Genomic DNA, 13,455 nt, shown 5'->3' on the forward strand with positions numbered 1-13,455 from the left:
GTAGTCTAACCATGGACAGAAACTATAGAAATTTTTGTTGTTGACACTTTTAGCTTGATCACAATATTATTATTATTATAGAATGAATTGTGTATTCTAACCATGGACAGAAATTATAGAAATTTTTGTTATTGACACTTTCATAGTCATGCTGCTCGATCACAAGGTTATTATTATTATAGAATGAATTGTGTAGTCTAACCATGGATAGAAATTTTGTTATTGACATTTTTAGCTGATTACAAGGTTATTATTATTATTATAGAATGAATTGTGTAGTCTAACCATGGACAGAAATTATAAAAATTTTTGTTATTGACCCTTTTAGCTTGATCACATTATAGAATGAATTGTGTAGTCTAACCATGGACAGAAGTTATAGAAAATTTTGTTATTGACACTTTTAGTTGAGATAAAATATGTACAATACCTATAGAAAGTTTTAGTTGAGATTGGACTAAAGTAAGCAATTAAAAGACAATTTGTAGTTCAAATATTACAATAAGCAATTATAGAAATGAAAGAAGTACTACAAGCGGCGCTTAGTATCCAAAGTTTCCTGGCGCTTCATCTCTGCCCGGAAATTGGATATGAACTCCTCCGCCCTCTCGTTGATTCCGTGCATCTCCGGCGAAGCCAGCACGATGGCTTCCCACATATCATCGGCCTCACCGGATCCTCCGCCGCCGTCAACCGCCGTACTGCTACAGGCTTCATGATCATCATCAAGACGATGATCACAATCATCTTTCTTCAACTTGGCATCCGGAATCTCTGGATGCTCCTTCACGGGCTCCACGAATAGCTGGTCTATATACACCGGCGCCGGTTTCTTATGAAAATCGATCCTTTTCGTCGTCTTGAACTGAAACTTCTTCTTCTTTCCCCTGCCGGTTAGCTTCGGCCATCGGCCGGAGCCACCTTTCTTGATGATAGCCGCCTTGTCGCCGCCCAACGGTGTCTTCCGCTGCTGCTTCTTGATGACCTTGGAGCGGCTGAGGCGGTGCAGCTTGGAGGACAAGAGCTTCAACACCTTCGTGGTGGGAAACAGTCCCTTCAAATTCAGGCAAGACATATTTTCCGGCGATCAAGATTGGTTGATCAGTGACTGAAGGTGAAACAAGAATAAGAATTCCTTTCTTTATAGTGGTAGTGGCGTAGTTTCATTTGGGGTTAAATTAGTTTACTTTGGTAATTCATTAATATATAATTAACCACTTTATTCCTACGCAGATAAAACATTGCGTCTTTTCTCCGCAGACATCTTCAAATTACAGAGCTCATTAGCTATGAAATGTCATTAAAAAAAATTAAGTTAATCAATTTTTTTTAATGCTACTGACTCTATTACAATGTGGTAAGCACTGTACTGAAACTCGAATTCACAACTTCCCATATAAGAGTCTAACCCGAGTCTCATATGAGAGCACAAGGTGCTTGGCTAAATTAATCAATTTTAAATAACTTTTTATACTTAATTTACTCATACATTTCAATGATTTTAGTCATTTTACCTAATTGAGTCAACTGCGTGCCTTGGTTAGCTATTAGAATTAATGACTAAAAAAGATCACTATAATTCAGAACTAAATTAGATAAAACTACTATAGTTGATTAAATTATGAAAAATAATTATAGTTGAAGACTAAATTGAATATTAATAGAGGAGAAATTACCAAGCTATCCTAACATATGACTCAATTCAAATAGATAAAATATAATTTTCAAATTTCAAGATGCAATTAAATACAAAAAGTCATTTAAGACTAATAAATTGACCAAAAATTACTATAATCAATAACTAAATTGGGTATTAATCTAAAACGAACAAAAGTATATAAATATTCTCAAACATGAACATGTAGTCTAATGTATTATTTATAGTAAATAATTAATTGAAGTGCCATTATCGTCACCCTCCTTTTAGAAGAGGAGGGGATCACAAGGAATAAAAGAATATTGCAGCTATTAAGTAAAGAGCTTTGAATGCCTGTCATACATTGCTATTATATATTTATTATATTATAAACTAAAAGATATATCATTAGCATATAGTTGAAATGAAAAGAGTTTGATTGTTTGTGATCTCGTCTGTTTAATTTGACGGTTATCTTGGTGTAGTTTTGTCATATTTTATATAACATTTAGTCGTTTTGTTTCCTTTTGTTTTGTTTTTATATATAACTTTAATTTGTATATATAAGCTCAAATGTTAAACTCTGAATAAAAAAAGTGTTGACTCGAATAGAAAGATCGAATTTGAGTCGTTTAAGCATGTGATAGAAACATTTTAACATATATGTGTATATAAATTAAAACCTACCACTAGTCTCACTCCTATCAAATCTTAATAACAACTAAGATTTGGGATAGATTCTAAAGGTATAGATACCTTTTTGAGAAACCGTGGGCAAGAACTTCATTCCCAAAGTTGTTACTATATTATGTTTTGCAATTTGCAAGATTCTTTTTTTGCATTTGTTGTGCACGTTGGAGTCTTTAGCGTTAGGTGCATCCCGTGTTGCGTAAAAATGAAGCCAAAATCCGTGGCTGGCCTGGTCCCCATACCCGACCCCACGGAACATATGAGAGAATGTAACTTAACTGCGCAAATTATGCTGTGCAATCGTGTGTATCATGTATGATGCACACGGTTGCAAAAATGACGTCGTTTTGACTAAAAACGTGCGTCCCACTTTAAAAAAAAATTCAAGTTCGATTCTCGGCAATAACATTTTTTGTGTGCATAATTTGAATTATATATCTACAAATTCATAACTATATATCTACAAATTTATAACTATATATCCACGGTGAATGAATAACACAAAATCCAGAATGAATGAACTAAATATCCACAATGAATGAATTAAATATCTACAATGAATGAACTAAAATATCCACAATGAATGAACTAAAAATCCACAATGAATGAACAACATAATACTATTGAGAGGAATCGAAACTGATTTTTTTTTTTTTTTAAATGGGACGCGCGTTTTTAGTCAAAACGACGTCGTTTTGACTAAAAACGCATGGTGCACACGGTTGCACATTATAACTATTGACTCAAGTGAACCACAGATGATAAAACTTTGGTTACTGCCACTTTTAAATTCGGAATGACTCGCAGCCTGTTTGGTAACATAGTTAGCTTAGTTAATTCTGACTTATTTGACTACTATTAGCTGTTTGACTTTGACTAAACAATCAATATGAGTGTTTAATTAATTGACATTGTTTGGTAAATGACTGTTAGCTGATAGCTGATTGTGTCAATTAGAGCTGATAACTGTTTGGTATAATTTATTTTTTTTTTTCTGCAAAAATTGCTTGGAGTAGCTTTTTGAATTTTAGCATTTTGGAGTAGCAAAAAGCTAATTAACCAAACACTTATATTTATATTTTAAGTAAATCAAATAATTATTTGTGGTTAAATAAGTCAAAATTGACCTATAGGCCAATGTTTTTACCAAAGGGCTATTATCTTCTTATAAGAGCCTATTGTTCCAAAATGTTAAAATTGAAAAAAATCAAGATAATTATTTTGAGAAAATAATTTTGCATGGAATCAGCTATGAATTAACAATTAATTTACTAAATAATTTGTGAGCCATGCCCTTTAGACTACTGTTGCTAGGGAAGCTGTTTGTGAGAAGATATATATAGTAGGTGCAGAAAGGCAGCATTTTATTTATTTGTTTGATTATTTGTATACATAGTTAGGAGCGAGGGAGGAATAATATAGTTTCCTGTGTTATTCTAAAATCCATAATTGCATGCTGCCGCTCCGATCCATACCCGTACTCGGTTTATTGAATTCCGATAGATGTTTTCCGATCCGGAAGTTTTTATATGAAAGCAGATCGGCCGGAAGATGATGATGACCGTGAGCTGCTGCCGGAAGAAGCCTGGTAAAACCAAAGGGAAGACATGTTTTCCTTCAGGTTCTGAGCCTGGGATTCGGATAGGTCGTAAGAAGCGGCTATAATGTCCGCCGGCATCCCGGCGAGAGTGGAGGCGCGGCCGCTGAAGGTGTTGTACATGGCGTTTTCATTGGTGCTGAATTCCACCCACTCGAACCCTTCATCGCCGGCTTGTTTCACCACCGCGAAGTTCTGCGGTACGAGGAACAGTTGCCCTTCTCGGACTTCATCGTTTAGGATGGCTTCTCCTCTCTGGTTCACGATCTCGACTAGTGCGCTGCCCTTTGTGACGTAGAGGAAGCTATGCGCGTTGATGCACCATTGTGGTACCAGCCCCCAGTTCTGCAAACAATTAAAAGTTTGGATTTGAGTGCCCTTGTGACTTTAGGCTAGATTATTGTTAGTAGGAGTGTGGATTTCTTGTGATCTGGAGATTAAGAGGAGGAGGAGTACCTTATTGAGGAATCCGCGGGCGGCGCTGAGGCGGACGAAGCTTAAGGCGGGGAGGGTAAAGCTGTTGAGGGTGGTGAGGCGGCCGGCCTGAGAGTCGTAGATGTCGGCTCTTTTAGGGCTGTCGATGTTCTGGCTAAATCTGGCGGTGCAGAGGGTTTCCTCGAGGGCGTTGGATGATCCTCCTCCTTGTCGGCCGGGTTGGCGGCGTTGCTCCGATCTTGACGGTGATGATGGCACAATCGACTGAAGATGTTTGCCCACGTTTACGATGTGTCCTCTATTCTCTTGCGAATCTATTCCCATGATCTTCTTCGCCGTCTCCGTGTCCGTCTTCAGTGCGTCCTTCACGATCTGGACATCAAATCCGGCCAGAATGTTGCTGCCGTATCCCAACTGGTTCCTCTGCCTCTCCGTCATCAACTCTTGTTGCCCGCCGTGCTGTTCACGCTGTCCTTGATGGCTGCTTCCCGGGTTTCGTTGCGCTTTTCCGGCGAGGAAGAACCTCTGTAAGCAAAACAAACCATAATAATCACCCAATGTGCTTGTGATGGCTGGCATTGTTTCTGATAAAGGAGATAAACCAATTTAGTCTAAAGTATTCATATATAATAGATTAAATTTGTTGTTACGTACGAGAGGATTATCGTCAAGCTGGTTAGCATCGTTTGAGGTGTGCTGAAGAACAACCAGGACAGTTTCTTCGTCGTCGCCGTTGTTGTAGAACCAGTGAACTGCGCTCTCAGGGAGGACAATAATGTCGCCTTGTTTGTAGCTTCCAATCTTTTGGTGCTTGTCAAGGAACCCATCTTCCAACGACTGCTGGTACGTCTCTGCGCAGCCGGGAACCACGATACCAAAAACTCCCGCCCCTGTTGAAAATACCCAACATATGTCAGTCCAATAAATCAACTCCTCAGATTAATAGCAAATAATTTAATTTTTTTTTTTTAAAAAAAAACGTTCCTTTAAGGACATAGGCGACGAGGGGGGCGTTGGTGTAGGAAGGCAAGAGGAGGCTTTTGGGCCAAATGGTGTGGCGGAAGGCAAGGGCGCCGCCGCACTGGAACTGCTCATCGTTGGGGTCCCAGAACTCGGTCCAGCCGCCCTCCGCCGGGATGGCGCTGGTGGGCTCCAGGGCGTTGATGTGGCTCAGCTGGCACTCGTTGTTCTGGCTCTGCTGCTGGAAGCTCTGCCGCCCAAAGCAGCCATTGAAGAGCACGAGAAAGCTGAGGGAGAGCGAAAGCCAAGCAGAAGATCTCGCCATGTTTGTTACCTTAATTAGCTTGTGTAGAAGAAAGCTTAGAGGAATTGATCGGAATGGAGATGTGATGGTGAGAAGTGGCTAGGGGAAAACGCGGTATATATATAGGAGAGATGGAAGGCGTTGGAGTTGACACATAGGGGGAGAGGGAGATGACATTTTGCACTTTGCATGCCCATCAAAACTCTCTTCAATTGCATGCGTTACACCTCATTGTTGCATGCATGCATATATGCCTACGTGCGTGGCTAATTAAATACCTCTGAGAATATATACATTGCAGCATGCAGTATAGTACAGCTAGATAAGCTAGCTCATCCATTTGTTTGTAAGTGTATGTATCCATATATGTATTAAGCATCAAGATAGATAGTACAATCCTAACTCAAGTCCATAAACTAACTACTCATAATTAAATAGCATAAAAAACACAAAAGCACAACCATTAAACATAAATCTTGCAAAAGAAAGAGATAAGGGAAAAAAAGCTTTTCTATTGAAATTTGATGGTAGAATCTTAAAATTCAAGTGTTGAATCCTTGATTACAAGCTTGAAATATGTTGTGGAACCTAAATCTAAGCCTAATCTAACACTAAAATATGAAAGGAAGTGAAAGGAAATGTCTAGTGTTGGAACAAGGTCCAAAACCATGTAAAAATGAGTGAAAACTCAGCTAAAAAGGAGCAGAGGCAGGGGGCTCGACACGTCGAACATTTACAGTACGCAAACTGATCATTTCTCGCAATTCTCGACGCGTTGAGTGCTTCTCTACAACGTATAGTAACTCCAAATATTTTTTCAAGTGGTGGCCATCAATAAACTCCCTGAAGCTCAAGTTCACCACACCAATTGCTAGAATTATCTCATTCTTCATTACAAGCTCCATGCCTCTTTCCTCAAGTCCATTCTTGATCCATAAATCAACCAATGATTTCTTTCTAAACTTTAGATCAAGATAATAGCCATGAGCTTGATCCTTTTCTTGATCTCCACTTTTCTCCTGTTTTTCATTTTCTTCATCTTTGGCAAGTTGGTAGAATCTTGGTCATTTTCATGGGCTAATAAGAAAGAAGAATCCTTGGACATGAAAATTGGCTAATGTGGACCTTCATTTTCAAGAACATTAACACCTTCTGATTCCCAAACTCTTGAAAAATTCTTACCAAAGGAGTTTTCATCAATTGAAGGAGTTTCCTCATTTACTTTATGCATTCCATCAATCTCATTCTCCTTCAACACCTCCTCTTCCAACATGACATTTTGGAGTTGCTCATTGCCCCCATTTCAACTTCCTCCTTACCACCATTCCCATGCAACTCCACACCTTCTTTCAAATTTAAAGGTTCCATTTCAATTTCCTCATCCACTTCCTCATCATCATCATCTTCATCCTCACTCTCCTCTTCATCACCTCCCTCACTTGGCACAAACAACTCATCTAGAACCTCTTCATAAGGAAATGAATTTTGAATAAGTTCTTGAGTTTCCAAGCTTTGTCTTTGAGCTACAAGATTATCAATTTGAACTTGTAACAAGTTCATTTGGTTCATCAAGTTAATCATCATAGCTCTTGTCTCATCATCAAAGGGTTGGTTTGATTGTGGTTCCAACACCTCCTCATCTATCCCATAGTTCCCCACACTTGGTGAATGGTTTTGATATAGATATTCAATTTGGGGTTGAGTGTCTTGTGGATATGATGAGTATTGAGGGGGTGAAAGATATGAATTTGGAGAGTAGTCTTGTGGTGAGTAAGGATATTGTGGCGGATTAAAGTCTTGTGGGAAGAAATTTTGGTCTGGCGAAGGTTGGGAAAAGTAAAATTGGTCTTGGTAGGAATGTGGTGGATAAAGATTTTGAAATTGAGCACCGTGGTAATTGTTTGGAGGTGGGGCTTGAGATGTACAAGGAGTCAAGGACGTACTAATGGATGTGGCATTTTAGTATCCTTGTTGAGGCATGTAGTCTCCATAGCCGCCATAGGATTGAGAATTGTAATATCATGTCTATCTTGGAAAATCTCTTTCAAACAAACTTAATGATAAAGACTTGTAAGCACTTAATCACAACACAAATAAACAAAACGAAAAATAAAAACTTAGTCTCCTAAAATTTCCTAAACTCCAATGCTAATCAAACAAGTAATCACATAAAACCACTAAATTGACATTCCCCGACAACGTCGTCAATTTTTTGTTGTAGCAAAAAAGAAGCATGGTGAGTGTACAAATCTAAAATGTTGTTCTCAGGGGATTGAGGGTGGTACACTCAGAGAGCTTTGTAGCTTTAATTTTCCATGATATTAGTTGTTGTTTACATTTTGACTTATATTTGGAGAGCTTATTTGACTCTTATCTCAAAAAAATAATAATAACACATGCAAGCTAAGAGAGAAGATATAGTACGTGCAGGAACGCAGCATTTTATTTATTTAATTATTTGTAGACATAGTTAGGAGGGAGGAACAATACAGTTTCCTGTCTTATTCTAAAATCCATAATTGCATGCCGCTCCGATCCATACTCGTACTAGGTTTATTGAATTCCGATAGATGTTTTCCGATCCGGAAGGGAAGCTCTTATATGAAAGCAGATCGGCCGGAAGATGATGATGACCGTGAGCTGCTGTCGGGAGAAGCCTGGTAAAACCACAGGGAAGTCATGTTTTCCTTCAGGTTCTGAGCCTGGGATTCGGATAGGTCGTAAGAAGCGGCTATAATGTCCGCCGGCATCCCGGCGAGAGTGGAGGCGCGGCCGCTGAAGGTGTTGTACATGGCGTTTTCATTGGTGCTGAATTCCACCCACTCGAACCCTTCGTCTCCGGCTTGTTTCACCACAGCGAAGTTCTGCGGTACGAGGAACAGTTGCTCTTCTCGGACTTGCTCGTTTAGGATGGTTTCTCCTCTCTGGTTCACGATCTGGATTAGTGCGCTGCCCTTTGTCACGTAGAGGAAGCTATGCGCGTTCATGGACCATTGTGGTACCAGTCCCCAGTTCTGCACACAATTAAAAGATTATTGAATTGTAACTATAGCAGAAGTATTTTGATTTGAGTGCGAGTAAATCCAGATATGATCTGGATCCGCCCCAAAAGGCTGATTCTCCAACCTTAAGGGTCAAATGCAGGTGCGCACAAGAAATCTACTCACTTTGAACATGTAAGGGTCAAATGCCCGGTGCGCACAAGAAATCTGTTCATTTTAGACATAATTCTCACACTGTCGCCACTGAAATTCAAATCTTAGTCTCTTATCCCAAATATTGCCCACTAAACCATTGAGCTAAACCCGTGCAGGTAAAATCAGCCTAGTCTAGATTACCTTATTGAGGAATCCGCGGGCGGCGCTGAGGCGGACGTAGCTTAAGGCGGGGAGGGTAAAGCTGTTGAGGGTGGTGAGGCGGCCGGCCTGAGGGTCGTAGATGTCGGCTCTTTCAGGGTTGTCGATGTTCTGGCTAAATCTGGCGGTGCAGACGGTTTCCTCGAGGGCGTTGGATGATCCTCCTCCTTGTCGGCCGGGTTGGCGGCGTTTCTCCGATCTTGACGGTGATGATGGCACGATCGACTGAAGAAGAATAGGGTCCACATTTACGATGTGTCCTCTACCCTTTCCTCCCATGATCTTCTCCGCCGTCTTCCTGTCCGTGTTCAGTGCGTCCTTCACGATCTGGACATCGAATCCGGCCAGAATGTTACCGCCGTATCCGAACTCTTTTGTCTCCCTCTCCGTCATCAACTCTTGTCGTTGCCCGCCGTGCTGTTGCTGTCCCTGTTCACGTTGTCCTTGCTCACGTTGTCCTTGATGGCTGCTTCCCGGGTTTAGTAGCGGTTTTCCGGCGAGGAAGAACCTCTGTAAGCAAAACAAACCATAATAATCAGCCAATATTCCAGAATTTTTTTCTGATAAAGAAAACCAATTTATTCTAACTTATTCATAGCTCTGGAAATTATGAAATGAGTCTTGTTTTACTACTGGAAATTATGAAATTTTTGATCACCTCAAAGTGATCTTAAATCGAGTCAAAAATCTTATTCCGACCACTTTTGGTATCTGGAAAAACCTTTATTGCTATTTCCGACCACTCTTTGCTTTCGACTTGATTTAAGATCACTTTCAGGTGGTCGGAAATTCTATTATTTTCAGTAGTGTTCCGACCACTTTTAGTATCTAGAAAAACCTTTGTTGCTATTTTTGATCACTTTTTGTTTGAACTTGATTTAATATTACTTTTAGGTGGTCGAAAATTCTATAATTTTCAGTAGTGGCCGACGCTAATAATAGGTTAAATTTGTTGTTACGTACGAGAGGATTATCGTCAAGCTGGTTAGCATCGTTTGAGGTGTGCTGAAGAACAACCAGGACAGTGTCTTCTTCGCCGTTGTTGTAGAGCCAGTGAACTGCGCCCTCAGGGAGGACAATAATGTCGCCTTGTTTGTAGCTTCCAATCTTTTGGTGCTTGTCAAGGAACCCATCTCCCAACGACTCCTGGTACGTCTCTGCGCAGCCGGGAAAGATGCCACCAAAAATTCCCGACCCTGCCAAAAAAATACCCAACATATGTCAGTCCAAATCAACTCCTCAGATTAATTAATAGCAAATAACATAATTTAAAACCAAAAAAAAAAAAAAAAAAACGTTCCTTGAAGGACGTAGGTGACTAGGGGGGCGTTGGTGTAAGAAGGCAAGAGAAGGCCATTGCGCCAAATGGTGTGGCGGAAGGCAAGGGCGCCGCCGCACTTGAACTGCTCATTGTCGGGGTCCCAGAACTCGGTATAGCCAGCCTCCGACGGGATGAAGCGGGTGAGGTCGAGGGGGTGGATGTCGCTGAGCTGGCACTCGTTGTTCTGGCTCTGCTCCCCATGGAAGCTCTGCCGGCCCAAGCAGCCATTGAAGAGCACGAGAAAGCTGAGGGAGAGCGAAAGCCAAGCAGAAGATCTCGCCATGTTTGTTACCTTAATTAGCTTGTGTATGTAGAAGAAAGCTTAGAGGAATTGATAGAAATGGCGAGGGTATATATAGGAGAGATGGAAGGCGTTGGAGTTGACACATAGGGGGAGATGGAGATGACATTTTGCAGTTTGCATGCCCATCAAAACTCTCTTGAATTGCATGCGTTACACCTCATTGTTGCATGCATATATGCCTACTTGCGTGGCTAAACACCTCTGAGAATATATGCATTGCAGCATGCATGCAGTACACTCGGGGGCCGAGACAGAAAGTATGTCTTGGGCTCGAATTTATAGAAGAAATTTATCATCTTAGTGACATTAATACCAATCATATAATATTTACAAATTTAATAAGAGCTAATAATGTTAGATTCTTTAACTGGACAATAAAAAATGTTAGTAGTATTATTTCTTAAAATGAATGGTTAATATTATTTTGATTTTAGTATTTTTTTAATGATTTTTCTTATTTACCATCTATTATATTATTTCATTCCCTTAAATAACCATAAACTCCAAGAATAAACTTTAGTAAGGTAATTTAGGTTCGAACTTCACCCCAATCAGAGTTGGCATAATTCTAAAACATATACTATGTATATGTTAAAAAATACAATATAAAATTTAACATAAACTTTGGTCAAAATAATTAGCCTAACTAAATAAATAACAATCAAAGATTATAAATCAGGAACCTTGTAATCATTTTCTTGCATTTAAAAAAACGAATTTAGGTTAATTTTTTTTTTCATTTAATTAATTTATAACTAGATGTCTACATTGCCTTTATTCAAAAACAAAATTCATTATAAACACATACAAAACATATATAATTTCATTAATTATATTATCTTTATTTTCTACAATTCAAAGATTCAATACCTTCAAATTCATTAATTAATTATATTCACTATATTGTCATTGTCGTGTTTTTACAATATATTGTAATTAAATATCGAAATAATACATAATATGTTATATATTTATTTACCAATTATTTTATACAAATATAATAAATGTTGATATTTTATTCAATACTTTCACATGATAATCTACGGCACACATCTCACAACACATGAAACATATGTAGGGAAAAATACTACCACTGCCAAATATCAACAGACACGTGCAAAATAATAAATAGTTTATAGTATAATTAAGACCTCAATCATATGCACAACAAGACAAATCTAAAACTTACTACACCATAATCTCATTGCATGACGCTTCCCTTTAAGCTACCACGAGTAACCCAATTGCACATGACACACTATGAATAGAAAAAAAAAAAAGATTAGAATAAGTACTGAAGATGAAGACAATGACAATGCTACCCAAAAGAGAATAAAGAAGACTTAGAAAAATTTAAATTGAAAGTAGTATTTATTTAGACTATCATTTTTAGACTAAGTATTTAGACTAGCGTTATTACAAAGTTGCAAACATTTACCATAGTGACAATTATAATCAATCTCTTACATATTATCTTGCATTTATATATACTTTGAAATATTGATTTAAATAAACAAAATCAACATTCAATTACCTATGCATTAACATCTCCTATATATAATCTTGCATTGATATACTCCGAATTACTTATTTAAAAATTATCATTGGGCATTATCTCATTCGCGCAATGCGCGTGAAAAAACTAGTCATTATATATATATACCATATATGATGGTGCCAATTATTATTGATAATTATTTTTAATTATACTATGTGCAATAATATATGAAATATATAATTATATGAGTACGATCGTTAAGATTGTCAAACATTACTTTCGAATTTTTCACATAACACAAAATCTATATCTATATCTATATATAATTAAAAATAAAATCCTTCTAACCAAGTTTTCCTCCCAAAACTTAGGGGCATTTCTATAATATCAAACTTATAATTATTTTAGTCAAAATCATTGATTTTATTAACTAACCATATATATTTTGATTAAATTTATTGGTATAATCAATTATTTTTACTAAAATAACCATATATAATTTTACTAGAATAATTGCAATTATTTGTGATATATATATCATCGTCTTCTCCCTTAAAAAAATATATATCATCGTGTTATTGGTGTTGTAGGTGGTGGGAGGCATTTCCAATGAGTGAGATTTCGGGTAAAAAATGTACAAAGTAAAAAATCTGCAAAAAAAATCTCCATTTTAATTCTTCATCATGTCTTCTTCATTTCTTCCTTTGATCTTCGTATGTATTTCGTCAGTTTATTTCAATGGAAGACAAATTCAAATATGTGAAGTATCTGTCACTGCATTTAGATTCCGGATCCAAGTTTCGGAAAGGTAACATCACAATCATCTTCCGATGCTTCTTTCTTTTTGTATACGTAAAATAGATGCATACATATATGATCAATATAGCTGTAAATTGCATTCTGATTCTCAAATGCGTGAATGTCATCACCTGTACCATTCGATTCGCAAGAAGTCCTTCCCCTAACGCAATCCTTCCTCTCCCAGAAAATATTTTTGTGTTCTCTCTCTAGCGCAGATGGCATCCAAGATAGAGAAGAAGGTGGCGGCAGAGGAAGGCTCCGGCAGAGAAAGGTCGAGCGGAGAAGAAGCCCAAGGCCGAGAAGAAGCTCCCCAAGGAGGGTGGAGCCGTGAGCGGCCGGAGATAAGAAGAAGAAGAGGGTGAAGAAGTCGTCGGAGACGTACAAGATCTACATCTTCAAGGTGCATGTTGAAGCAAGTCCATCCTGACATCGAGATCTCCAGCAAGGCCATGGGCAACATTGATGCTCCATAGATGACGTACAAGATCTACTCTTGCCTTTATAGTTTGATAAAATTTTGATTTTCACCTTTTCGAAGCATCTTGATTGTGAG

General features: G+C 38.3%; 3 protein-coding genes across 6 annotated transcripts; all 3 read right to left on the reverse strand.

Moving 5' to 3' along the window:
- Positions 1-397: 397 nt before the first annotated feature.
- Positions 398-1,182, reverse strand: LOC109173580. 4 transcript variants are annotated; one of them, XM_019322826.1, is made up of 3 exons: positions 528-1,182; positions 484-487; positions 429-452 (listed from the first exon to the last, which is right to left on the reverse strand). In XM_019322826.1, the coding sequence occupies exon 1, from the start codon at positions 1,073-1,075 to the stop codon at positions 530-532; it is 546 nt and encodes a 181-aa protein (XP_019178371.1). In that variant the 5' UTR covers positions 1,076-1,182; the 3' UTR covers positions 429-452; positions 484-487; positions 528-529. The 4 variants fall into 4 exon arrangements, with proteins under 4 accessions (XP_019178370.1, XP_019178368.1, XP_019178371.1 ...); XM_019322825.1 differs by lacking the exon at positions 484-487 and having other exon boundaries at positions 398-429; XM_019322823.1 differs by lacking the exon at positions 484-487 and having other exon boundaries at positions 400-430; positions 531-1,182.
- A 2,484-nt stretch (positions 1,183-3,666) lies between these two features.
- LOC109173832 (legumin A-like) lies at positions 3,667-5,721 on the reverse strand. The gene is made up of 4 exons (XM_019323148.1): positions 5,343-5,721; positions 5,013-5,248; positions 4,380-4,883; positions 3,667-4,268 (listed from the first exon to the last, which is right to left on the reverse strand). The coding sequence occupies exons 1-4, from the start codon at positions 5,641-5,643 to the stop codon at positions 3,852-3,854; spliced, it is 1,458 nt and encodes a 485-aa protein (XP_019178693.1). The 5' UTR covers positions 5,644-5,721; the 3' UTR covers positions 3,667-3,851.
- A 2,319-nt stretch (positions 5,722-8,040) lies between these two features.
- LOC109173829 (legumin A-like) lies at positions 8,041-10,625 on the reverse strand. The gene is made up of 4 exons (XM_019323145.1): positions 10,279-10,625; positions 9,942-10,174; positions 8,961-9,488; positions 8,041-8,636 (listed from the first exon to the last, which is right to left on the reverse strand). Exons 1-4 carry the CDS (start codon positions 10,580-10,582, stop codon positions 8,220-8,222), a joined length of 1,482 nt encoding a protein of 493 aa, XP_019178690.1. The 5' UTR covers positions 10,583-10,625; the 3' UTR covers positions 8,041-8,219.
- Positions 10,626-13,455: the final 2,830 nt, after the last annotated feature.

This window comes from Ipomoea nil, unplaced genomic scaffold (genome assembly GCF_001879475.1).
Source record: "Ipomoea nil cultivar Tokyo-kokei standard unplaced genomic scaffold, Asagao_1.1 scaffold0482, whole genome shotgun sequence".
NCBI lineage: Eukaryota > Viridiplantae > Streptophyta > Magnoliopsida > Solanales > Convolvulaceae > Ipomoea > Ipomoea nil.

What these genes read in the sequence shown, in the direction of transcription:
- LOC109173580 (XM_019322825.1), bottom strand. Translation starts at nt 1,075, where the DNA reads ATGTCTTGCCTGAATTTGAAGGGACTGTTTCCCACCACGAAGGTGTTG.
- LOC109173832 (XM_019323148.1), bottom strand. Translation starts at nt 5,643, where the DNA reads ATGGCGAGATCTTCTGCTTGGCTTTCGCTCTCCCTCAGCTTTCTCGTG. An exon ending in CGTCGCCTATGTCCTTAAAG is followed by an intron (nt 5,249 to 5,342) that starts GAACGTTTTTTT and finishes TATTTTCAACAG; the next exon opens with GGGCGGGAGTTTTTGGTATC. An exon ending in AGCTTGACGATAATCCTCTC is followed by an intron (nt 4,884 to 5,012) that starts GTACGTAACAAC and finishes TTTTGCTTACAG; the next exon opens with AGGTTCTTCCTCGCCGGAAA.
- LOC109173829 (XM_019323145.1), bottom strand. Translation starts at nt 10,582, where the DNA reads ATGGCGAGATCTTCTGCTTGGCTTTCGCTCTCCCTCAGCTTTCTCGTG. An exon ending in AGTCACCTACGTCCTTCAAG is followed by an intron (nt 10,175 to 10,278) that starts GAACGTTTTTTT and finishes TTTTTTTGGCAG; the next exon opens with GGTCGGGAATTTTTGGTGGC. An exon ending in CCCGCGGATTCCTCAATAAG is followed by an intron (nt 8,637 to 8,960) that starts GTAATCTAGACT and finishes AATTGTGTGCAG; the next exon opens with AACTGGGGACTGGTACCACA.